This window comes from Sceloporus occidentalis, unplaced genomic scaffold, assembly GCF_023333645.1.
Source record: "Sceloporus occidentalis isolate IW3139 unplaced genomic scaffold, rSceOcc1.0.p SCAF_1, whole genome shotgun sequence".
NCBI lineage: Eukaryota > Metazoa > Chordata > Lepidosauria > Squamata > Phrynosomatidae > Sceloporus > Sceloporus occidentalis.
The window spans coordinates 48,497,730-48,522,190 of record NW_028316981.1 but is presented as its reverse complement, the minus strand read 5'-3'; the positions used below and the strand labels follow the sequence as shown (position 1 = coordinate 48,522,190).

At 39.3% G+C, this 24,461-nt stretch overlaps 1 protein-coding gene across 2 annotated transcripts in view; it reads left to right on the top strand.

Moving 5' to 3' along the window:
- LOC149321366 (SLIT-ROBO Rho GTPase-activating protein 3) overlaps positions 1–24,461 on the top strand; it is a 264,346-nt gene that overhangs the window by 120,233 nt on the left and 119,652 nt on the right. For both annotated transcript variants that reach the window (XM_089520382.1, XM_089520374.1), the window contains exons 2-3: positions 1,199–1,394; positions 18,285–18,447. In XM_089520382.1, coding sequence (XP_089376508.1) covers positions 1,199–1,394; positions 18,285–18,447 — 359 coding nt within the window. The remainder of the gene's footprint in view (positions 1–1,198; positions 1,395–18,284; positions 18,448–24,461) is intronic.

Genomic DNA, 24,461 nt, shown 5'->3' with positions numbered 1-24,461 from the left:
AGTGCTGGCTGGTTGAAGTAAATGTTGCACAGAGGACCTGAGTGTATGGGATGGATATGTGGGAGGAGGTGATCCTGTACGTAACTAGGACCCAAACAATGTAGGGCTTTCAATCAACACTTTGTACTTTGCCCAGAAACTAACTGGAAGCTAGTGGAGTGATTTTAATATTAGTGTGAAATGCTCACCTCTAAATGTACTAGAGATTAATTTGGCTGCCATATTAACTAACTGAAGTTTTCAAATTTGGTACAAAGGTAACCCAGTGTAGAAGGCATTGCAAAAGTCCAGCCTTGAGGTTAGCAACATGAGCACTACCATCTTTAGATTTTCCAGTTCTAGAAAGCAGCATAGCTGGGTATGAGTCAAACACTTTTTGGCAGTCATATGTCAATATGACTTTGTTGTTAACTGCCCTTGAGTTGAAAGAGTTGTTTCTTGTCATGATGTGTCCAAAATATGACAATCTCAGTTTGGTCATCTTGGCTTCTGGGGAGAGTTCAGGCTTGATCTGTTCTAGGACTCACTTGTTTGTCGTTTTGGCCATCTGTGGTATTCTCAGTGCTTCACATCCAGGGTGACCGGATGTCCTAACCTCAAAGGAAGAAAAGGCACTGTAAAATGTAGTACATTCAAGAAAATGTAGGACATTACAAAAGAAAAGCTAAAGACACTAGTATAAATGTAAATTCATGCTGCTTGAATTTCTTGAAATTCTTCCTGGACAGAAGGTTAAAATTTAGGACATTTCCTGGACAAGGCGGATGTCTGGTCACCCTGCCCACATCTTAAATGAGTTGATTATCCTTCTGTCAACCTACTTCAGTGTCCAGCTCTCACATCTGTACATGGTGATGAGGAAATACAGTGGCTTAGACTATTCTAATTTTATGATCAGTTTTATGTTTTTGCACTTGAGAATCTTGTCTACTTCTTTTATAGTTGCCCTTCCTAATGCCATCCCTTCCCAGTCCAGTATGGCTTTCATAAAGTCAATTTGTTTCAGTATCTCGTTAATTCACGTTAATTTCAGATTGTGTTCAATAAATAAATAAATAAAACAAATAAAAAAAGTGCTCCTAATGTGGGAGGACTTTGGTAGGGCAGTAGACTAATGAAAAGTGAAAGATTGATATCCCTACAGACTGCATTCAAAGTTGTTTATAATACCATTTTGTTCTTTGTTTTGTGCATCCAGAAATTCGTACGCAGTTGGTGGAACAATTTAAATGTTTAGAACAACAATCTGAATCCCGGTTGCAGCTCCTTCAAGACCTTCAGGAGTTTTTTCGTAGAAAGGCTGAGATTGAACTGGAATACTCCAGGAACCTGGAAAAACTGGCAGAAAGGTTTTCATCCAAGATTCGCAGTTCTAGGGAACATCATCAATTCAAGTAAGCATGTATTTATAATTCTGAATGTGGGATACCTAGCAGCTCCAGAGCAGCAGTTCTCAACTTTTGGTCCTCCAGATATTTGAGGCTTTAGCTCTCAAAATGCCTGTGCAGTAGCCATATTGGCTGAAACTTCTGGGAACTGAAGTCCAAACCATCTTGAAGGACCAAAGGTTGAGAACCACTGTACTAGAGACTCACTGAATAGTAAACCTCTCAATTTTCATCTCAGTGTAAATGGACTTTTTCCAGACTGTTGGTGGGGGGGGGGGGGGGAGGTAGAAGATGAAATCAAATAAATTAGTGGGAGTTCATGAAACTTCTCAGAGTTTGTAAGAGATATTAGCATAAGGCAGCCAAATGAGACAATTTTCTGTTACATACATTCTCTGAAGATGCTAGCGAAACGTCAGGAATAAACTTTTCTAGAACATGGCCACATAGCCTGAAAAACCACAAAAAACTATGGTTGCCGGTCGTGAAAGCCTTCAACTTCACAATGTTCTGTTACTTGATTTATTTGTTTATTGATTTAGTCATTCATTTATTAAACTTATCAGTTACTTTGGTATGTTTTCATAGTGTGTAAAGTAATGTATAAATAATGCTCATCCATTTCTTTGAGACGCTCTGACTTACTGGCATTTTGGGTCTGGAATACCTGTAAGTGTATTATATGCATTGCTGCGGAGTTTTGCATATTCGCATCGATTGTTAATTGTCTTCACTTTTTCTGTGCAAATTTGCATCTGTTCACCCTCCCTCTGTTGAAAATGTGCAGATGTGTGAATCCATGCAAAGCAGACAGATGATAATACACGTTTTTTGCTGATTTCTGCAGATACTCCAATACTCTGGTAAAAATCATGAAGCCATTTTCTGTGCAGTTTAAGAGTCTTTTCAGGTCCTAACATGTAAGAAGCCCAAGCTCCTGTAAATTGTGCTTGGCTGGATCACATTTTATTTTACTAGAATGAGAATTTTAATTATGTAGACTAGCTCGTTGGTGTCAGCCTTAGCTAGGGAGTGTAAGGAAATTAGGTTTTCCGTATGTGAAAGTCTGGAAAATGAGCTTTGGATATATTTTTTTATATATATTTCAATTCATTTTTAATATAAAAATACTTTTTATGAAGGGTTAGAGGTTTCTTTGTTTTTGTTTTAAAAAAATATCATGGTACTCAATACAACTGAGCTGTGTCCTTTATTTATTAGTCTATATGTATGTGGGCAGCATGACTGCCAAAAATGGTTTGGTTTTTTTTTTTTTTTACAGAAACCAGACACTAATATCCAAGTCTTTAAAGTATGTCTTTCTTTCTCTTTAACTAGTATTTCAGGATTTTTTATTAGGCGTTCCCTTTGGCTTCCAGTTGTGATCTTGGGTGTCTGGCTCAGGAGAGCATGACTGATGCTCTTTAGTGTGTGCCATGTTCTGATGTTTGCCTTCAAGGTTCTGAACTCTAAATGAACTCTACATGTGCTTAGAATAAGAACAAGGGAATATTAGTCCTGTATATTCTTTCTGCGGCTCTCCAGCTGTAGCTTTGTTTGTTTGTTTCAGAGAGTTTTGTCTTCTCCTGATAATGGTATACTTGACTGATTGTTTGGACTACACCCTTGTGTCATTCTACTCTTGGCTGTGTGATGGGACTGTTGATAGCGCCTAATTCCACAACACTCTGCCTTGTTTTGTGCTGTGGCTGGCTGTGCTCTATTACTAAAATCCTATTTACTCTCTATTGCTAAATCCCTCTAATCTCTTTACCCTAATACTCCTAGTGTAGAGAGTCTGCCCAGTATTTTGCGTTCTTTCTGCTCATATGTCATATCCTCTTTTTATTAAATAACCCTGTCTTGGGCTGTTGAAGATTTTGCATCAGTAACTGCTCCAGATTTACTTGGCTCCATGTTCTTTTGGGAACAACAGTGCTTTTGTATTTAGGCAGAATGTTAGCACAGTATTTTAACAGGGGCAGGTTGTCAGGATGCCCAGCTCAGATTCAGAAGATGCTTTTTCAGAATTCTGAAATCTGTTCAGGGCTCCGTAAAATGGGAACTATATCCATCTTTGGTGGAGTGCAAACAAATTTGCCTAGAGGTTACTATCAGATTGATAAAATGCCTAATAATGCAGTGCTTGGAAAAGTTATCTTTTTTGAACTACTGTATAACTTCAAGGGACATTATAATCCCCCCCCCCCCGGCAAATTGCATGCAACACAGTGTTAGAACAAGACAGTTCATTTATAGGTCAGTATGGAATTGATGGTTCATATTTAACTGATGTGAAACGTATTAGTAGCTTGCAAGAGAGGTGCATTAATACTGGTGGACCTTTGTCTTTTTCTATACACATGGAAATGGTATGTTTTCCATTCTGCATAAAGTGTGAATAGTCTACAGATTCACATTAAAAGGCAAGTATGAAGCATTGGTTATTGCCCTCATGTTCTCTGCTTCCCAGTGATATCCAGTCAAGCTATTATGGGAAACTATTAGTTGGACTCTATAAGCCTCTAGCCTAATCAAATAATGTTCTTCTTATAAAACAGATTAGAGGTCAACCAGTACAAATTAGCAGCTTTGCCCTGACAGAGTCTCAGCTTTCCCAGGCAAAAGAGATATTTAGAGAAAAGATTCAAAGACAAAACATCAGAATGCAGTGTGACTAAAGGCTTCAGTAACACCACCACCATCACTACTACTATTGCTATTTCACAACCACTGTTACTACTGCTCCTGATTGTGCAATGATAACTCACAATGTATCTGTCTGGTAAACACACTGCAATGGTAATGATAAAGCACAGATTAGTACAGTGTGGGTATATAGATTCTGTATATAAACAGGAATAAAAAGAGGAATCAGGCCCTATTATAGCTGGCAGAAAGGAGTAAGAATGCAAGAATGACTGACTGTGGCAATGCCATTCTTGTTAAGATTGTCCTTTCATTAGCAGGCAAAGACTTTTTTTAATTCCAGCAAAACCTTTGGAACTGATTGTTTTGATTATAACAAAAGGGATTTTAATACCATATTGTCCTGTTTTTATTTCTTCTCTTTTTGAAGGATATGTTTTAAAATGTTATTAATTCCCTATATTGTTGGATTATAGTTGCATAGTAATATTTTATGTCTTTTTAGCTTTATGAGTTGATGTGAATTAGTAACAATAAAAATAGCAGCAACAATAGTATTTTAATTTAAAAACTAATCAATCCTGTTTAAAGGTACTCCTAGGCCCTGCCATTACCTGGGAATTGTAAAGATGACAGGAAACTATATGGAATATGGGCATTATAAATATTTATACATTTACTCTAGAGCAATGACAGTTCTGCCTTTAATCTGGAATATATACACATGTGTGTATGTGTGTGTTTACGGAGGTAGTAGAAGCTAGGGTGACATTAAATAAGGCATCCAAACCTAATGGGCTAGAAATCCTTATGAGAGTCATGAAACCCCTGTGGCTGTTGTTGGAGTTGAAAAGCAAAAAGCCAGCTCATTGTTGCTCCATTCATTTTGGCAGCCAGATGGAGCTAAGAGTAGCATCTGGTGAATGGATGGAGGAGGCCCTGGAACATACTGTGAATGTTGAACTAATTATTATTAAAGTCCCCAAGCAAAAGCAGCTGGAGGTTTTTGCTTTTTCTATGTTAATGTGAAAATGGGAGTAGCAAATAGCAATATGGAGTCAGGGTAGGGCAAAGACATCATTTGGACCTTGTAGTTTATTTCATATTAAGGAATATTGTCCTATAAACATGAGACACTGCTTTAAAATGGTATGAATTCCCCATACTCTCTCTGATTATTATTTACTTACAGTATTTTTATACTGGTCAGTTAACTGCTGTACTTATTGTTTATGGAAGTAATAATTGTGTTATTGATGAAGACAACAGTAGCTTTTAAGACTTGAAAGTCAGGCTGAACTCTAGTGTTATGGGGAGGAATGCAATATTCTTTGTGCATCATCTACTGCAAGGGTAGGCAATCTTTTTGAGCCGGGGGCCGGGTTGCTGTCCCTCAGACAACTGGGGGGCCGAAGCCAAAAAATAAATAATTAAATAATTTTTAAAAAATTAAATATATAAATATCCCGGGACAAATGTAGGACAAAATTTTCAAATGGAGGACACTTTTGGGGAAAAGATGGAGGACACGCAAAATTTTTTTTACTGATTTTTTAAAAAATGTTAATATAAATGCTTGTTTCTGAGGCTTCTATAGACAATTGCCCCCCAAAGGCTCTGGCAGCAATCGGCGGCAGGACCAGGCTGGGGCCGGTCCCAAGGCCTCGCCGGGCCGCATCCGGCCCGCGGGCCGCAGGTTGCCTACCCCTGATCTACTGTTTTAAAGCAAAGGTGGAAGAAAGTTTGTTCACTGTTCTACACTATTTGTAAGGCCTACATGTCTGAAAGTTATGCACACACTCTCACACACATACTTATTGTGTGGCTTGCATGCTGAACTGAAGTAGCTTTAATGCTACTTGAGGCAGAATAAATGTGAAGTATTGTTGGAGGGAACAGGCTGTACAATGGAGGGTTGGAACAATTTCTGTTTATATTATTTTGCAATCTGTTGTCCCTTCATCACTCTTGTCAGACAAAGAAGCTTGGGCTCCAATATTGCTTCAAAAGGCCTGGCCTTTGCAATAGTAGCCTTTGTTAGCAAAATAATCTCTTCATGCTGTGCAGTGCTGGTGGAATTTTTTTGATAGATACAGTATTTTACATGTGGGTCCCTTTCATCATAACATATTTCAAACATTGAAGGAGAGCCCATAGAATAAAAGCAAGGTAAGGAATTCTGGTTAGTGAAAACTCTGGGGCTATCAGTAGCAAATAACCATACTATTTATGGGTTCCAAGTACCTTGGTTTTCAATATTTGAAATATATTCAAGTTTCCAAGGCAACGTTTGCAACATACTTAAAGATGTTTTTAAAAAATTAGTTGTGCAAATAAATATGGCTGCCTTGTGATATGCTTTCTTTGAATATAATGTTGCTTGCAACTGCCTGGATCTGCTCATTTAGCAGTTCAGTGTCGACAGCACAGTCCCTATGGGCATGGTTTTGGAATAATTCAGGTTACACTGAAGATATGGATAAAGTACTTGAGACAGAGTATTACTTAATATATGCCTCTGAATTCTTTCCTGATCTTCGTTCTTCCTGTGACATCTTGCACAAGTTTAGGTATCATGGGGCTCTCCAGATGTTGTTAGCCTGTAACTCCCAGCATTCCTCACCATTGGCTATGCTGCCCAGGGCTGCTGAGTGTTGCAGTTCAACAACACCTGGTAGGTTGCACAATTGCCACCTCTGTATCAGAAAAGATAGCTACCTGGTTGTAGAAGCTATCATTGTTATTATTTTATTCTCTCAGGAATAGGACTCCAGGTGGCAATATATTTGAAAACAATACCGATTAAGACTCTGCGAAAGCTTTAATGCAATTATATATATAATAGTTATTTTAAGACAATTGACTATGATAACATTTTTAAAATAGTTGAGACAACATACAAACCTTAAAAACAGCACCCCCTATCAGTTTCTCAAAGCCTGATGACATAAAAATGTTTTAATCTGCTGATGGGAGGATGAAGCCACCCTCCCTACGGAAGCAGATCCAAAGACTACCCTCTCCCTTGTTCCCACCAAACATGGCTGAGAAGGTGGTGGAATAGGGATAAGGGTCTTTTCAGAAGATCTTAGAGCTCTAATGGGCTCATGAAGAAAAAAATGGTTTTTCAAATAGTCTGAACCTAAGCTGTATAGGTCATCACCAGTACTTTGAATTGTGCCTGAGAACAAACTGGCAGCCAATCAGGCTAGCGCAACAAGGAACTTTATCGCATTGGCTCCTTCCGTTCCGTTCTGAGCACGGAACGGAAGGAGCAGGGACGAGTGCGGAACGAGTGGGGGACGGATTTTACCGCACGCACCCGTCCCTCATTCGTTCCATTCCCCCTCTCTTCCATTCTTAATCTGTTCCAGAGGGCGAAATTTTTGAGAACTGTTCTGAACAGTTCTCAAAAAGCGTTCCCTTTGGAACGGAATGGGCAGGGAAGAGAGGGGGAATGGAATGAGTGAGGGACGGGTGTGTGCGGTAAAATCCGTCCCCCACTCGTTTCCGTTTCCTGCCGGGCCGGGCCGAGAACCCGGTGCGATAAAGTTCAAGCTGTTGTGTGCTTCCTGTAGCCATGCCTATTTAACAACTTGGCTGCAGCTCTTTGAGCCAACTGAAGTTTCTGAAGACTTTTCAAAGGCATCCCCACATAGAGCACACTACAGTAATCTGACTGGGATGTGACCAAGACATGTACTGCCATGGCCAGATCCAACTTCTCCAGGAACAGGCTCAGTTTTCACGCTAGCTTAAATTGTGCAAATGCACTCCTGCTTGTCACTAAACCTGAGTCTCAGGGCTAAACCCAGGAGTACTCCCAAAGTCTGAATCCATGAGTACTCCCAGAGCTGAATCCAGTACTCCCAACTCTGTTTGTTGTTGTTGTTATTGTTGTTGTTGTTGTTGTTGTTGTTGTGTGTCTTTAAGTTGTTTCTTACTTATGGCGGCCCTTAGGCGAACCTGTCATGGGGTTTTCTTGGCAAAGTTTGTTCAGAGGTGGTTTGCCATTGCCTTCCCCTGAGGCCGAGAGCATATGACTTGCCCAAAGTCACCCAGTGGGTTTTTATTGCCGAGTTGGGAATCAGACCTTGTCTCCAGAGTCATAGTCCAGTACTCAAACCACTACACCACACTGTCTCACTCCCAAGGGTAACAAGTATAATTTATATAAGCTGGCTTGTACAGACCAAGCGTTACCTTTTTTGGACTACTCTTTCACAAGGATATAGGTGAAGTTGGTTGTAAAGAGGAGAAAGGACATTTTAACTTGTATTTTAGTTCTATTACATAACAGTAGTTGACTGGTGCTTAGCTTTAAGGCTGAGTAGATGTGTAGCTAGAAAAACAAAACAGCAAATTGAATGAAATTGGTGGATCTCATGCACCTTTAAGAATAAGTTCTATAGATGGCAATTTCTTATATTCAGGGCGGTGTCTTGGAGTATTGCACAGGGTAAGAGCATAGAATATGTCTTCATTTGCCCTTGCCAAGATGTAAGTGAAAATTAATATTTCAGTGCCTTTTTCTTTAAATATGCTTTGAATATGCATGGCTCAAGGAGAAATTCAGCTCTTACTTGCCCTTACAGCTGAACATCTTGTAGGTCAATGGAAATCAGTGTCTTAAAGCAAATGGGCTTCATTTTCTAGTTCACTGAATATTGTCTGCTTCCTGAATACTCTGTTTAAGGCATGCTGTTTGGGTCGCAGATTTTGCTTTCTTTTGTATCATGTTGGTTGGCTCTCTATAATCTGCTGTTATTCAGCTAGTCAAAATGTATATCCTTGTGTATGGAAACTCTTCTATGTGGTAGTGAACTTGTGAGACTCCCCTTATTTCTGGAGGCCTCTTAAGAGTGAAGAAGCACTGTTGCTGCTTATAAAGTGGTTCATCAATTTTAAATAGTGCTAATATATTATTGAACATGATGATTTCAAAGGGAAAATGGAAATTGAGCTTAACAAAACTGAACCATTTATTTGCTTTACACATTAATAATCTTTAGCAGTATCCTCCCTAGCTCTTTCTATCTTCCTTTCCTCTGAAACAGTGACTTAGAACCATGATGGTTCTTCTTCTTCTGGATAACCTTGCAAAAACTTTGTAAGGTGACTTTAACCTACAGTCTCTGTATACAAATGAAATTGGCTGTTTAAATTTTGGCCTCCCAGTTAACTCACAGACATCCTATTTGTGTCTAAAGCACACCCAGATGTCAGCTATTACTTCCCAGATGGTTGACTATTCATGATGGCAAACGATCCGTTCAAAGATTAGTTGTCATCCCATGAACAGGGAAGTCAAATAACTGATACATTTCTTAGTATATCTGGACCCATGTAGTGATTGCTTGCTTACATACTTTGTGCAGTATTTCAGTGGCTATTGTTGTTGCTGTATGTGTTCAGATTGTTTCTGGCTTATGGTAACTCTAGGGGGACCCTATCATGGCGTTGTCTTGGCCAGATTTGTTTAGCAAGATTCTCCCTTTGTCTTCTTCTGAAGCTGTGTGACATCCCCAGTAGGGGCAGCATCAGAGTGTGTGGTGTCTAAATTCAAACCCTGGTCTCCAGAGTCATAGTTTAACACTATGGCAGGTTTACAATTGAACATTAAGCAAACAAGAATAATGACTACAGATTACTTACATAACTTGAAAGTAGATGATAAAAACATTTCAGTAATTTAAGATTTTTGTATGTAGGGTCAATCATTAATCAGAATGGAGACTGCAGTAAAAAAATCAGAAGACCATACAGTGTAGACTGCAGAAATTGAAATAGTCAATTATTTTCCAGACTTTGGATCAATCATTGATCAGAATGTAGTCAAGAAATTAAAAGTAGACTAACACTTAGAAGTGCAGATATGAAGGAACTAAACAAGATCCGAAGTGCAAAGATATATAATTGCATACCAAAATCAGGATTGTCCATGCCATTGTATTTCCAACTTCTTGTATCGTTGTGAAAACTGGGCAGTGAAAAAAGTTGATAGGAAGAAACTCAACTCATTTGAAATGTGATGCCGAAGAAGAAAGAATTCTACGGACACCCTGAACTGCTAAAAAGAAGAAATAAATAGACCCTAGAGCAAATGAAACGTGAACTCTCCCTAGTAGCCAAGATGACTAAACTGAGGCTGTTGTACTTTGGCTGTATCAGGTGAATACATTACTCACCAGAAAAGGCAATGATGCAAGGCAAAGTAGAAGGCAATAGGAAAAGAGAAAGACCACATTCCAGGTGGAATAGACTTGGGCTGAAACAGATGGCCCTGGAGGGGTGGCTTGATGCTGCCCCTTTGAACACCGGCTTGGGGCCGTGACAACCACACGCCATGCCCCCAAATTGGCTTTTTGTCAGCACAGAAAGAAGTGGGAAAATGCCGCTCCTTTTTGAGCTGGCAAAAAGCCAGCTTTTTCACCAGTGCCGCAGCTTTTCAGTGCTCCTGTGGCATGCAGCATATAAATACCATGCCGCCAGAGTGCCGCAAAACAGCTTGCTGTGTGGTTGGGTGGGCGTTGTGACGTCGGCTTGGGGGCAGCATCAGAGTGTGTGGTGTCTAAATGCTGTGCTCAGACACCACCCCAAAGCCGGTGCAAAGGGACGATCTGTTTCATCCCTTTGTTAAGGAAGCCATGGCTCTGAGTCTGCAAGACCTGAGCAGGGCTGTTGATGTTAGGGGAACCTGGAGGTCTCTCATTCATAGGGTAACCATATGTTGAAGTTGACCTGCTGGCAGCTAACATCAACAAAGATTTTAAAACATATTTGCCTGATAAAGAAGCCAGTAGAACTTCAAAAGCTTGCACAGTGCGTTTTGTGCATTTTGGTTGGCCAATAAAGGTATTGCTTTTTTGTGGATTGTGGATTTTGTTTTAGTTTCTACCAAAATGCAACAAGTGGAGTGGGTCTAGGATGTACACTGCTTAGATAGAAAGCTCTGTATATGGAAAGTACCTCTACTGATGCTGTAGGAATTTCCTCTTTACCCATGCCATGGCTTACCTCTTACAGTAACCCCCCCCCCCCCGCCCAGCCTTCTATGCAGTACAGTATATTTAGAAGTGGAGGATAGACAGACAAATTTAAGCTTATGTTTTGATATGAAATAGGACCAGAAAAGCCAAATTTCATACCTTGTTTCAGCTGAATTCTGAATTTTATATGAAAGGTAACATGTGTTCTTTTAACAGTCCTGAGATTTGTTCAGGGGTGTTCTGATTAGGGCTGATGCAGTCTTAACATCTGAAGGGCCCATTAGCTGCAGCTGAGTTAGTTTTTCTGAAGGCACCTTTGACATCATTGGGTGCTCAGTGGCTAGCTTAACAGTGTTTCTTTCTTGTTGAAATTCAGTATAGCTAAGGCTAATAGCAAGAATTCATTAGATAATTTCCTGAAATTCTTCATGTTTTTGATTTCCTGTAAAGCATGCTCAACACTTCTTGAGATATATTATAAGAAGTAATAAATGCTTTGAGATCCTCCTGTGTTTGAGCTTCATCAGAATTTGTAAAAATTTGCATTTTGAACACACTCGAAGAACAATCAGTGCATTGGAAAAATAAGCTATAATGTTTTTAGGAGTTTAGTAGCACCATTACATTTTAATTAATCAAATTGGTTTTGTTTAGAGCCTTATAAGGCTCATTATGGACCATTAGCCAACTACTACTAGTAGTTTTCCCAAGCTGAAGCAAGAGGTTGGGGCATTTATTGTTGTAGAAGAATGCCAATGACTATCTGATTCCATTAACTAGAGATCTTCTTTAAAAAAAGTAAATGATTTCTCGCTAACAGGCAATGAAAGACAAATCAGAGTAGACAGCATCCACATAATCTTAGCATTTGTCATCCTCTCCAAGTTTGTTGATATGTGGATAGTTGAGGTCCATTGCCAAAGCTTAGCTAACACTTTGCAGTCCATATGTGAACAGTGATGCAGTGCTGCAGTTTGTGGCTATGAGCCTTCACAGTGATCCTAGAAAGGGACAATATCAGTGTCAGCACTGTGTACGCAGAAGTTAGTGCTGATGGAGAGCAGAGTGGTCTATCTGTCGTAGCCTAGTATTTTTTTATCTTTGTCCAGTGAGCAGTACTGGTAGCTACAAAGGAAGTACCTTTGTACTTTTCCTCTGGCTTTTCTTCACAAACGAAGATCTTGCTACATAAGTATATACTAATGAACACCATTCCCTCTATTTATTTATTTGATTTTTTAAAATGTAGTCATGCTCAAAATGGAAAAAATATGTGCCTTTTCACATCTCACCAAACTAAAGCAAGCATGCAGGATTTGTTACAAGGGATATATAAGAAACCTGTCTGGGCTGAAGTGAATCCTTATCAAGTTTGCAGATGACACAAAACTGGGAGGTGTAGCTAGCACATTGAAAGATAGGAACAGAATTCAAAAGGACCTAAATACACTACGAAATTGAGCAGAAATTAATAAAATGAAATTTAAAAGAAACAAATGCAAAATTTTGTGTTTAGGCCACAAAAAACTAAATGCACAGGTACAGGGTGGGGGATTCAAGGTTCAACAGCACTACATGCAAAATAATAATAATAATAATAATAATAATAATAATAATAAATTTTTTATTTGTATACCGCTTTTCCATAGATCAAAGCGGTTTAGAGACCATATAAAAACCATTAAAAACATCTCATAAAAATAGATAAAATCCACTAATACAAATTATACAAAATCTGAACACAATCATTCAACAGGGTAAGGCAGAGAATCGATGGGAACGGGAATACACAGCTTCATTTTACAGGGGGGAAGGCTTGACAGAAGAGGAAGGTTTTGAGCCTCTTTTTAAATGTTACCAGGGAGGTCACAAGACGAAGCTCCTCGGGGAGACCATTCCAGATTTGTGGGGCCACCACTGAATAGGCCATCCGGGATGTAGAAACATGTTTGGAATATGGAATTTCCAACAAGTTCTTCCTGGTTGTTCTGAGTTTGCGGGGTGGATTATATCGGGAGATGCGGTCCCTCAAGTAACTTGGGCCCAAGCCATATAGGGCTTTATAGGTAATAACCAACACCTTGTATTGGGCTCGGAGGCAAATAGGCAGCCAGTGGAGAATAGGTGTTATATGGTCAAACCTGGATGCACCGGTGACCAATCTGGCTGCCATGTTTTGTACTAGCTGAAGCTTCTGGACTTGGTCTGTTCTCTGCTGTCCCAGAGGGTAGGACTATGTCTAATCATTTGAAGTTACAGGAGAGTAGTTTTCAGTTGAACATTAGAAGGAATTTCTTCACAGTAAGAGCTGTTCAGCAGTGGAACTAATGACTTAGATGGTAGATGTCTCTTTCTCTGGATACATCTTCAAAGAGAGGCTAGATAGCTGATGCTTTAGCTGGAGATCCTGCACCAAGCAGGGGATTGGGCTCTGTTGTCCATGAACCCCCTTCCAACTCTATGATTGTATCATTCAATGCAAACTTACCAAGTTGGCTCTGTACACTTGACATAGTGAAGACTGCACACATTTTGACAATACACATTTCCCTACCCAGTGTACACAGAAAGAGAATTTAAGTGAAACCAGATTTTATAGCTCTTCTCATTATTATTTGAGATCCACTGTATGCTACACTTGAAATTTGAATCAGAATATTATTACTATCTTCTGCATCATTTTTGAGGTGCTTGAAATTCTTCACTCTATTTCTTAAATCCTGGGCAGCTGGCAAAACAAAACAAAACAAAACAAAAACCTCATGTTATTGATACTGTCCTTTATTAAGCCCATAGTGGCTGGCAAATTCCATTGGTCTGGGTGAGTCATAGGGCCCGAACAGACAGGCCAAAATAAAGCTGCTTCGGATGGGAGCACAGCTTTGGCACAATTTCTGGCCTCTTAAGATGCCTGTGTCATTTAAACAGCATACCTCCAAAGTGACCCGAAGCAGCTTTATTTTGGCCTGTCAGTTCGGGCCCATAAGTTGTGTGGGCATGGTCTTGTAAAAAGAAAAACACCCCATGGTTCAGTCTTGTGCATGGTCTTCAGTCTCTGATTTAAACTCTCTGTGAAGTTTAGTTTAAATGAGGACATGTGACTTAAACAAAAATCATATGTGTAACAAAAGTGAGCTCTAAATATTTAGATAAAATTGATGGCCAGGGAGACTGAAAAATCTTTTGACCTAGGACTTCTCCCCACTAATTTAGAATTGTTCCCTACTGCATAATTTCCAGTCTTCCTTTCTTGGTTTGTCTGCACACAATATTCTTCAATTAATGATGAGATGTACATTTTCAATCTTGACAGCTGTCCAAAGACTTGTTAAGATTTCCTAATGGCAGAGAATTGATATTATATTATTAATTCCAACTTTCTCTCTTCAGCAAAACAGGTTTAGAGAGATATGGTGTATATCCTTTTATTTTGCTCTTGACCTTGGGGAGTGGAAGCCAGGGGAAGGATTCACACAAACCCAACCTTACATTCAGTTAAACGTATGGCAGAACTCTCAGGCCCACATGGTCTAACTGCTGGAACCATAGTTCCACCGTCATTGCTAGTCTGCTCTAATCGTTTGCAGAAATAATAAGAGTTTCTCCATCTTCTGCTTTCAGTTATGTAGTCTATCTAATTTTTATGTTGGCCATTCATTGATGTCCATGTGTAAAGTCTCCTCTGTGGTTGGATGAAGAATGTTTGCAATGATCAGATTATTGGCCTTGCAAAACAGTATCACTTGCTGTCCTGCTTCATTTCTATTCATAGTCCAAATGTTCCTACAGTCTTTCCTGCTTCCTATATTTGAATTCCAATTACTTACGATTAACAAGAAATTATGTTTGGGTGTGTTATCAATTTCATCCTGAATTCCATTACAGAATCTCTCAATTTCTTCTTCATCTTCCTCTGTGGTTGGTGCATAGACTTGGATTATGATAATTTTAATGGATTTTCACTGAAATCTTATTAACATGATTCAGCCCAACTTTGCATTACTGTATATACTCATGTACAAGTCAACCTCATGTATAATTCGAGGGAAGGTTTCAGGGTCAAAATCCTGGATTTTGATATGACCTGTGGATAAGTTGAGGGTAAAACTTAGGGGGCTATAAGAAAGGATAGAAAGGATAGATACCACTTCTGTTCCTCCTTGTCCTTCTCTGGACAGCTCCCAACCAATTCCCAGGTTCTGGAGGAGAGGTTTTATTATTGGATTGAGAAAGGGAGGAAGTGGATTTAAATGGAGAAGTTTTTCCATAGGAAGCAAAGGCTTGCAAAATGGACCAGAGAAAGAGGCAAGTGGATTTTAATTTAGAGGTTTTTTCATAGGAAGCAAAGGCTTGCAAGATGGAGCAGAGAAAGAAGCAAGTGTTTTTAAATGGGGAGTTTTTCCGATAGGAAGCAAAAGCTTGCAAAACGGACTGGAGGGAGAAGGAATTGGTGTTCAGTGGAGATTGGGGCATCAGGCTTGCTTGCTTTAGGACCCTTCTAAGCACTACTGGTGTATTGACCCTTATATAAGTCTACCCCAAATTTTAGGGTCAATTTTGAGGCATAATTTTCTCGACTTATAGTCAATTATATATGGTATATTCTTTGGCTGATTTTGCTTCCGCTCTCCTCACTATTTTTTCCCCTTGACCACATATCTTTTTATAGTTGTCCTCTGCTCTACATTTTGTTTCATGTCTTATCCCTACCTCTTTTTCATTTTGGATTGTCTCATCATAGGGTTTTCTTAGTAAGAGGTTCTCATGAGGGGATTCACCATTGCCTTTCTCTGCACAGTACAGTTGGCCCTTCTTATACACGGATTTTTTATACACGGATTCAAGCATCCACAGTTTGAAAATGTTCAAAAAAAGTATAAATTTCAAATATCAAACCTTGATTTTCCATTTCTCCATGTCCTTATATTTAATGGGATTTGAGCATCCACAGATTTTGTTATCCATGGCGGATCTTGGAACCAAACCCCAGCGTATAACAAGGGTCCACTGTGCTAACATGTGTTAGCTATGATGTCAACTGCTGTTTTTTCTGAAAGACTCTACACCAGTGTCACCTGTCACCACTACTGCTGCACAATAAGCAGCACTAATACAGGGGTAGGCAACCTGCGGCCCGCGGGCCGGATGCAGCCCGGCGAGGCCTTGGGACCGGCCCCAGTCCGGTCCTGCTGCCAATTGCCGCTGAGGCCTTTGGCCTCTCGTGCGCAGGGGCAAGGGGGGCAATTGTCTATAGACGCCTCAGAAACATGCATTTATATTAACATTTTTTAAAAAATCAGCAAATTTTTTTGCGTGTCCTGCACTTTTTAAAAAAAAGTGTCCACCAATTGAAAATGTTGTCCTACATTTGTCCCAGTTTATTTATTTATTTAAATTTTTAAAAAATTGTTTATTTATTTATTTATTTGGCTTCGGCCCCCCAGTTGTCTGAGGGACAGCAACCCGGCCCCCGGCTCAAAAAGATTGCCTACCCCTGCCCTAATACTTACATCAACTGTTGTTCTAGACGAAGAATTTTTTTCCCTGTATAATAAGTCCGGAACTCCAAATAGTCTTTGAAAACTGCACAATTGTGAAAGACTTTCTTGTAGGAAAATTGCTACAATTTCTTGCTTCCTTCAAGAATTATGTCCCTACTCCACACACACAAATAGCAGGTTGTAAATAAACAATGTTTGTAAGTTTGGGAGGTAGATAAATTATTAAAGTGTTTGTGACAGAGATTCTCATTCATAGAGCTGTGCAAATAAGTGTTAAAAAAACCCTGAAACTTTATCATATCCTGTAACTAATGATTGAACTGGAGAAGCGTATTTTCTTCCATATAGGTTACTTTGTTGCTTGTATTGTATTCAGATCAAAGACTGGATGTCTCTCTTCTTGACTAGAAAATAATCTACTTTATCTGGGGACTTGAATTTAAATATTATTGTACTGTAGTAATACATTTGGCGTTAAGTGACAAAATGAACAAACTTAAACATTGCTGCATTTTCTGTTACACTGTATTTTGAAGTGAATGTTCATATATTCAAAGACATTTGAAGAGTGGTAGATCTCATGATGGAAATATTTTTGCTCATTGTCTTGTTTACTATTTTAGTGAGCTGCTTTTTTTGAGGGATGGGAAATATGTGGTTTTCCAGATGTTGTATTGCGGATCCCATCTTCCCATATCATGCTTATTACATACCTTGTCTTTGCTGGCTAAGGTTAATGGCAGCTGAAGTGAAATATCTTCTGGAGGGTTGCATGCTTCCCAGCTTTGCTGTAATTATAAAGGATGTGTAGACATGAGAGTGAACTGTGTTGTATAAAATAGGACTTAATTCTAAGTAGATGTGAGTACATTTGACTGCTAATGTCTAAGAATGTAACTGTTTCCCACTCCTAAAATGCTAAATTAGGTTTTTTGTGAGTTTTTCGGGCTATGTGACCATGTTCCAGAAGAGTTTATTCCTGACATTTTGCCAGCATCTCTGGCTGGCATCTTCAGAGAATGCTGGCATGGAGGTGAGTGGGGTATATATACTGTGTGACCCTTGGTTGTGAGGAAGTGATTTACATGTTAATCTTTGTGTTGGTATGTTGTTGAATGGCAAGGCCTCAGGTTGTCTATTTAATTAGTGATCCATTGTTTGCAAGAAAATCCCCTGAACCTGGGTGGTTTTCATTTGCAATTGCTGGGCCTTGATTTTGGTGTTTTTCAGGACTGGTAGCCAAACTTTGTTTACAGTTGAAGTTGTTTAGGTGTTTGTGGATTTCAATGGCTTCCCTGTTCATTCTGACCTGATAGTTGTTGGCATGGTCCAGAATTTCAGTGTTTTCAAATAGCATGTTATGCCCATGATGATTTATACACAGATGTGGCAAAATGTCAGGAATAAATTCTTCCAGAACATGGCACATAGCCTGAAAAACCCACAAAAGACTATAGATGTGCCTGTGAAAGCCTTCACTAAATTAGTTTATTTATTTACTTTTTGCATTTTAATCAACTGTGAACTGTTGAGTCATATTGGCTTGTCACTTGCAATGAATTAAAGCAGTATGATAATACACAATTTTCAGAAAATGTATTTGGGGGTACAGACTTCTTTTTTATTTGAACAAATTTTGTGAAGTTAAGTTTTACTCACTGGAATTCATTATTGCCAATTGTAAGAGAAGTGTGATTATTCATGAACTATGAAATTTTATTTATTTATTCTAAAAATGTTTTGTTTTATATCTATAGAAAGGATCAGCACTTGCTTTCACCTGTGAATTGCTGGTATCTGGTACTAACCCAGACACGGAGAGAGAGCAGAGACCATGCGACCCTGAATGACATCTTCATGAACAATGTCATTGTCAGACTTTCCCAGATCAGTGAGGATGTCATCCGACTTTTTAAAAAGGTAAACAAATGTTGACATGTCATTTAAATGCTTTCCCTTGAGAAGAAACAAGGAAAGCCAGTTTTAAACCATTTATACTGGGGAGGAGGGGAGTCAGTACTACTATAACTGTTCATCACTCATTCTCTGCAGATAGTTATAGCACCATGACTTCCATTGCATCATTCGAATCAGTGGATGTTTCCCTCCATATTAAAGGATTTCATTGCTCTGTAGCTAACTATATTATGAGTCTCCCTAAGTGATGAGGCATATGTCTCCATTATTCGGACACACGTAGGAGGGAATAATTTGGTCCAGTGGATAGATGTGTCTCTATGCAGGGCAGAACTACATTGTACAGTGTGCCCGCGTCATACGCAGGCGCATTATATGCTGCTTTCATATGCTGAAAGCAGTGCTGCCTCTTTCGCCACTGTGCGCCGGAAGAAACAATGGTGTGTGCGCCCATGGCATGTGTGCACTGCCACCACCACGCGCTACTGTGAGCACGAGCCCCATTACTTGTAATGGGGCTCAAGCATACACACTTTTTCTTTTATGCAGGGGGGTCCGGAACGGATCCCCCACGTAAAAGAAGGCTGCACTGTTAATACGTTCCCTACTGAATCCTCCCTTTCTCACTTTGATAACATCTAATGAGATCATTGTCTTAACATCACAACATTGCTGTAGCTTTTTAAAAAACAAATGGAAAGTCATAAATGTTGGGATTATGTGAATTTGGTAAGGGTTTTCCAAATGGGAGATGCTACAACAAAGAAGTCTTACTCTAGTGAACACCAACATCTCCCTGAGATGTGAGTTTTATTAATGTGTTTATGAAGGTCTGGTGTTTGTTCTTCTGAAACCATTTCCACTGGAACTGAAGGAGGCAGCACTGTAGGCCAATCAATAGCTGGTTTTTAGTAGACAATAGTGTCCATGGAACTGAATAATCTTCACAAACATATTAGTAGGCTCTAGTTAGCTACATAGGAAATTCTGTGAACACATTTAGAATTGGACTTAGAGTGGGAGATTAGGTTTTAAGAGTTGTGGTGGAATGCAGATTGTCTTTAGTAGATTGGAGTGATTTAGCTACGAATGAGGGATAATGTCATACTTTCAAAATATTATTTTAGCCTAATAATAATAATAATAATAATAATAATAATTTGTATACCACCCTGTGGCAAACCAATCCGGGCGGTTGACAACAATAAATATAACAAGAGTAAAATATAAAATTAAAAACATTATAATCCCTCCCCTCCTTAAGAAAGTATTAAAAAATATGACAGATTAAAAACACAATATCAAAACATAAAATATAATTAAAACAAACTAAAAACCCTGGTGTCCCTCTGGAGATCCTCAACCATCACTAAAGATGGGGCCACGAGAGGAAAGAGGGGATCAGGGAGCCCGGGCCGGGATGGTTAATCTGGAAAGGCCTGTCAGAAGAGATCCGTCTTGACAGCTTTTTTAAAGCTGTCTAATGATGTCAACTGACAGATCTCATCTGGCAGGTCATTCCAGAGTTTGGGGGCGACAGCAGAGAATGCCCTCTGGGAGGTCACCGCAAGCCTAGATTTTAGAGGCTGCAGTAAGTTCCTCCCAGAGGACCAGAGAGCACGGGGAGGATTATACGGGAGGAGGCGGTCCCTGAGATAGCTTGGCCTAAGGTGACATAGGTCGAAAAATGGAAGGTAAAACTACTCTTGTGAACTGGTGGGTTGGTGTGAGGAGAGACCTTTTGCTTGTTTTATTTTAGAATCTTTATTTTAGAATATCAGTTCCTAAATATATTTTGCTTGCTATCTCTTTTCCACTCAGTACTCAAATGTGAAGTATTCTGCAACTATAAGCACCTGCTTTTACTCAAGACACAGCAGCAGTGTTAAATTATGTGTGCCTCCCAGACTCTATTCACAATATCCCCCTTCAGGTCTAAGCTGCATCCAATGATAGCCCTACCTGAATATTAGCCAGTTCAAAATTTGAGATGCTCATTGGATGCCTTTCTGTGTATCTGAGAAGCTCATAGTGTTGATATATATATGTGATAGGGCTTTCTCTGCAGCAGCACCCTGACTTTGGAACTCAGTTTCTTCTGGGCCTCTGGTGGGCTGCTCAGATGGTGTTTTTCTGCACAGCCATTAGTCTTTGAAAAAGCTCTGTTTTTTAAATTAGCTTGTAAATAGTTCTTAATTATTTTAAATGTTTTTAATCTATTGTGCATCAACCTGGGATCCATGACAGACTGAGAGGCAATAAATGCATTAAATATCTAGCATAAACCCATCAAAATCAATGGGACCTAGCATTAATTCTGATTAACCACTATTATATATTTCTCTGGGTCTACTATTGGTAGAGCTAATATTGGGATTAGATCTGTATGCTTCTTTTATAATTTAGATGATGAAGATGGATTGTTTTCTGTTGCTACCTACTGATTCACTAGCTTTGTCTTCACACATTCCTTTGTTTTCCTCTATTATCTTTGTGGGGAGTGGCTTATTTTATTGTAAATTTGAACTGTGGCCATCTTTTTTACCATCTAAATGCAGGTATAACATCAGGATTTGAAATGTTACACTTGTAATACCTCAGATGTAGGCTGGGCCAAGAGTCACAGTTTAGGAGATTATTTAAAAAAACATATAATGAAATGTTGAAACATTATAGAAGAGTTCTTGGTCTTGACCCTTCAGTGGCTTGCTTCTTGAACAGTGGCTTTTAGGCAGTTGGCACTGGAAGCACAATTTTTTCTGACAAGGCCAGCAGACATCTGTTTATACCCTGTCCCCCTTTCTACTTACTTCTCTTCCACAATATCCTGAACTGATGTGATCCTGGCATGGACAGAGATAACATCGGTCCTGAATCCATCTGCAGCTTGTCATAACAAGCACCTGCTTTTAATCAGAGCAGCGCAGCAGTGTTGAATTGTGTGTGCCTCTGAGACTCTCTTCACAATATCTCCCTTGAGGTTGATGTCTTAGCACTCTTCTGATTACAGCATGCATGTCTTTGGAAATCATGATGAAATAAATCCAAAAAATAAGCTTATTTGATCTTGGAATTTGCCATTATTGTGTGAATGTGCACTCAGTATGTCACTCATTTTAGAAACCAGCCTTTGGGCTTTAACCCCTTTTGTATCACTCTTTGCAATATCCTTCCTATGACTGGGGTAGTAATTGAAAGCACCAAGGCATTGTGAAACCATGGTATTATTTACCAAGATAAGAACTTCATGTATTCCAGTGACTGATAAGGCAGGATTCACTACTGTCTTAATGATCAACATGTAATAAAGATTAATTAGATCTGAGATAAAGTGGTCTTCTGACTTGATAACAAAAGCCCCCATCATAAGTCCTGAACATGGCTATTTTTGAAGCCTTTTACAAAATGCTATCTATGGCATTTTTATTAACTATTTCTTGTTATTTGTCATCAGGTTAGCCTTGAGATGTGGCAACTGTATAAATGAGAGGTAATACCCAAAGACATATGTTCATGAATTATTTTATTTTAATAATAACCATTCTGGCTGATATGAGCCATCTTCAGAAATAAAATGAAAGACAAATTCAAATTAATTTTACCATGTGAAAGTTGAATGGAGGAAGTTAAGCTTGGTTCTCTCTGAAATGGTTGTCTGAATGAGAATGGTGGTTCAGCCAATACAAGCTTTGGAAGGAAGGAAGGAAGGAAGGAAGGAAGGAAGGAAGGAAGGGGGAGAAAAATAACTAAATGTGGCAGCACCTTTAAGACTGACTAGTTTTTATATTTATATGAGCAGTTAGTCTTAAAGGTGCTGCCACACTTATTTATTTTTCTCCCCTCCTTCCCTCCCTCCTTTTGATGCTGTAGGAGACTAACACACCTATTTCTTTGAAACCAATGCAAGCTTGTTTCTGTGTAGTGTTTCATGTAGTTCTGTCAGTCCTTGTTCTTCAGAGAACTCAAACAAATTTTTAGTAGTACTCATGTGAGCTGGTTGATGCTAGTAGGGTTAAGAACATCCCAGCTGTTGAAGATTGCTCTGATGGTGAATTAGAGCAACATTTTGTTTCAAAGATGTCAGTTTTAATTTCCCCCTTTGAGCCATTATTAATAGGTTTTGACATCTTGTAGGCACGTGCATACAAGAATGATAATGTGTGGCAAATTTTTCCACTGCAAATGGGTATTTTCACTGTGTAAACATGAATATTTGCAATAAACAGAGGATTACATACATGCATCCATAACTGTTCCAGATTTGAATAGCCCTTGGCAATCTGCTTGTGGTGTTAACTGTTTGACAGTTTCCTTTCATTCTTTCATTCATTTGCTTATTCATAGGGTTTTCTTAGGCAAGCAATACTGAGAGGTGGTCTTGCCAGTTCCTTCCTCTGAAATATAGCCTACAGCACCTGGTACCCATTGCCCGTCTCCCATCCCAAGTACTAACCAGAGCTAACTCTGCTTAGCTTCAAAGATTAGGCAGGCTTTGGTGCCTTGCAGGTATTTAGGCCCTCTTTATTCAGTTGTACTTGACATTTTTGTGGTAACTATTCCAAAAATATATGAACTACCCAATGGGTAGACTGTATAGTGTCTGTTGGCCATAGCAACATTTGGATAGTCTTCAGTGGTTGAGTTCCATGCATGGACCTAAAGACTGCCAATAAAACACATAGCTCTTCTTTTCCAGGTGTTTTAATAGCCACTTCTTGTAACTTTTGGGTAACAATTTAAAATGCACCTGCCTTACTTTCACATTTGTTTGAAGTTTTCTGTCTCCTTACCACAAGGTTTTTCAGTGCTGTGTGTCTTTCCCTTGGTTTCAGCAAAAGGACTCCATCTCATTGGTTTAATCTCCCCCCCCCCTGCTGAGTAGGCTGGGGGGGGGGAGTCTCTCCTCTTTAATCTAATAAAAGGTCCATTTTTTCTCACAGCTTTCCACCAAAGCACCTTTGATTTTATTTTTCATAGCAAGTGCAAAGTTTTATGTGCATGGATTTGCATTTCTCACAGTTGTCTCTGTTCTATTCAAAACAAACAAGCTTCATTTATATACCGTTTCATACCGCCTAAGCAGTGTCTAAGCGGTTTACAACTGTAAGCTAATTTCCCCCAACAATCTGGGTATTCATTTTAGCGTCCTCCGGGCCTCGGAAGGATGCAAGCCTGAGTCGAGCTTGAGCCCTTTTGCTGGTCTTGAACTCGCAACCTTATGGCTTTGAGTGAGTGGCTGCAGTTCAGGCATTTAACCACTGCGCCACCTGGGCTCCTCAGCGCCACCTATTCCTCCTGAAACCCCACACATATAAAGTTGCAGCAGTTAGATGCTTTTGGACTGCAGTTCCCATAATCTGTTAACACTTACTGTGCTAGCTAGGATCAGCAGGAGCTGTAAGTCAAAAATCTCTGGAGGGGGTAAGATTTGACCCCCTTTGATTTACAGGATACATGTTCATCCATGGCACCATTATTTGATGTACACTTCCCTACAATGGCTATTCATAGAATCAGAGCATCATAGGGTTAATAGAGACCTTAAGGGCCAGCAAGTCCAACCCACTGCCATTCCACAAATATAGTAAGGAGAAGAGTATAGAAAGGAGGAAAAATTCCAGAGACTTATTGTTGCTTGTAGCCAGCGAGACGGAGCTGATAAACATAACAGTTTTCTTCCTCAAACAGCTTTTTCCTTCTGTTTCCTGTCCCCTGGGATTTCATTACTGGGCAGGTTTGAGGTAAAGCTAAAGCTTGTACATAGCATTTTACTGTGATGTTTTATTAGACTAAATGATACTGTTTTTATATTGCTGAAGTATGTACTGGGAATGCAAAGAAAGCAAATGGGCAAAGAATATGAAACTGTTGTATGTTGGAACAACAGACTACTAACCAGCCAAAGCAAACAGGAAAACAGGTTAATTTTTTTAGAGGAGCCAAAATGAAGCCGGGAGAGAGGTGGTCAGCAATAATACACCTTAAGCAGTATTGGAGGTGTTGCTATATTGACTAAC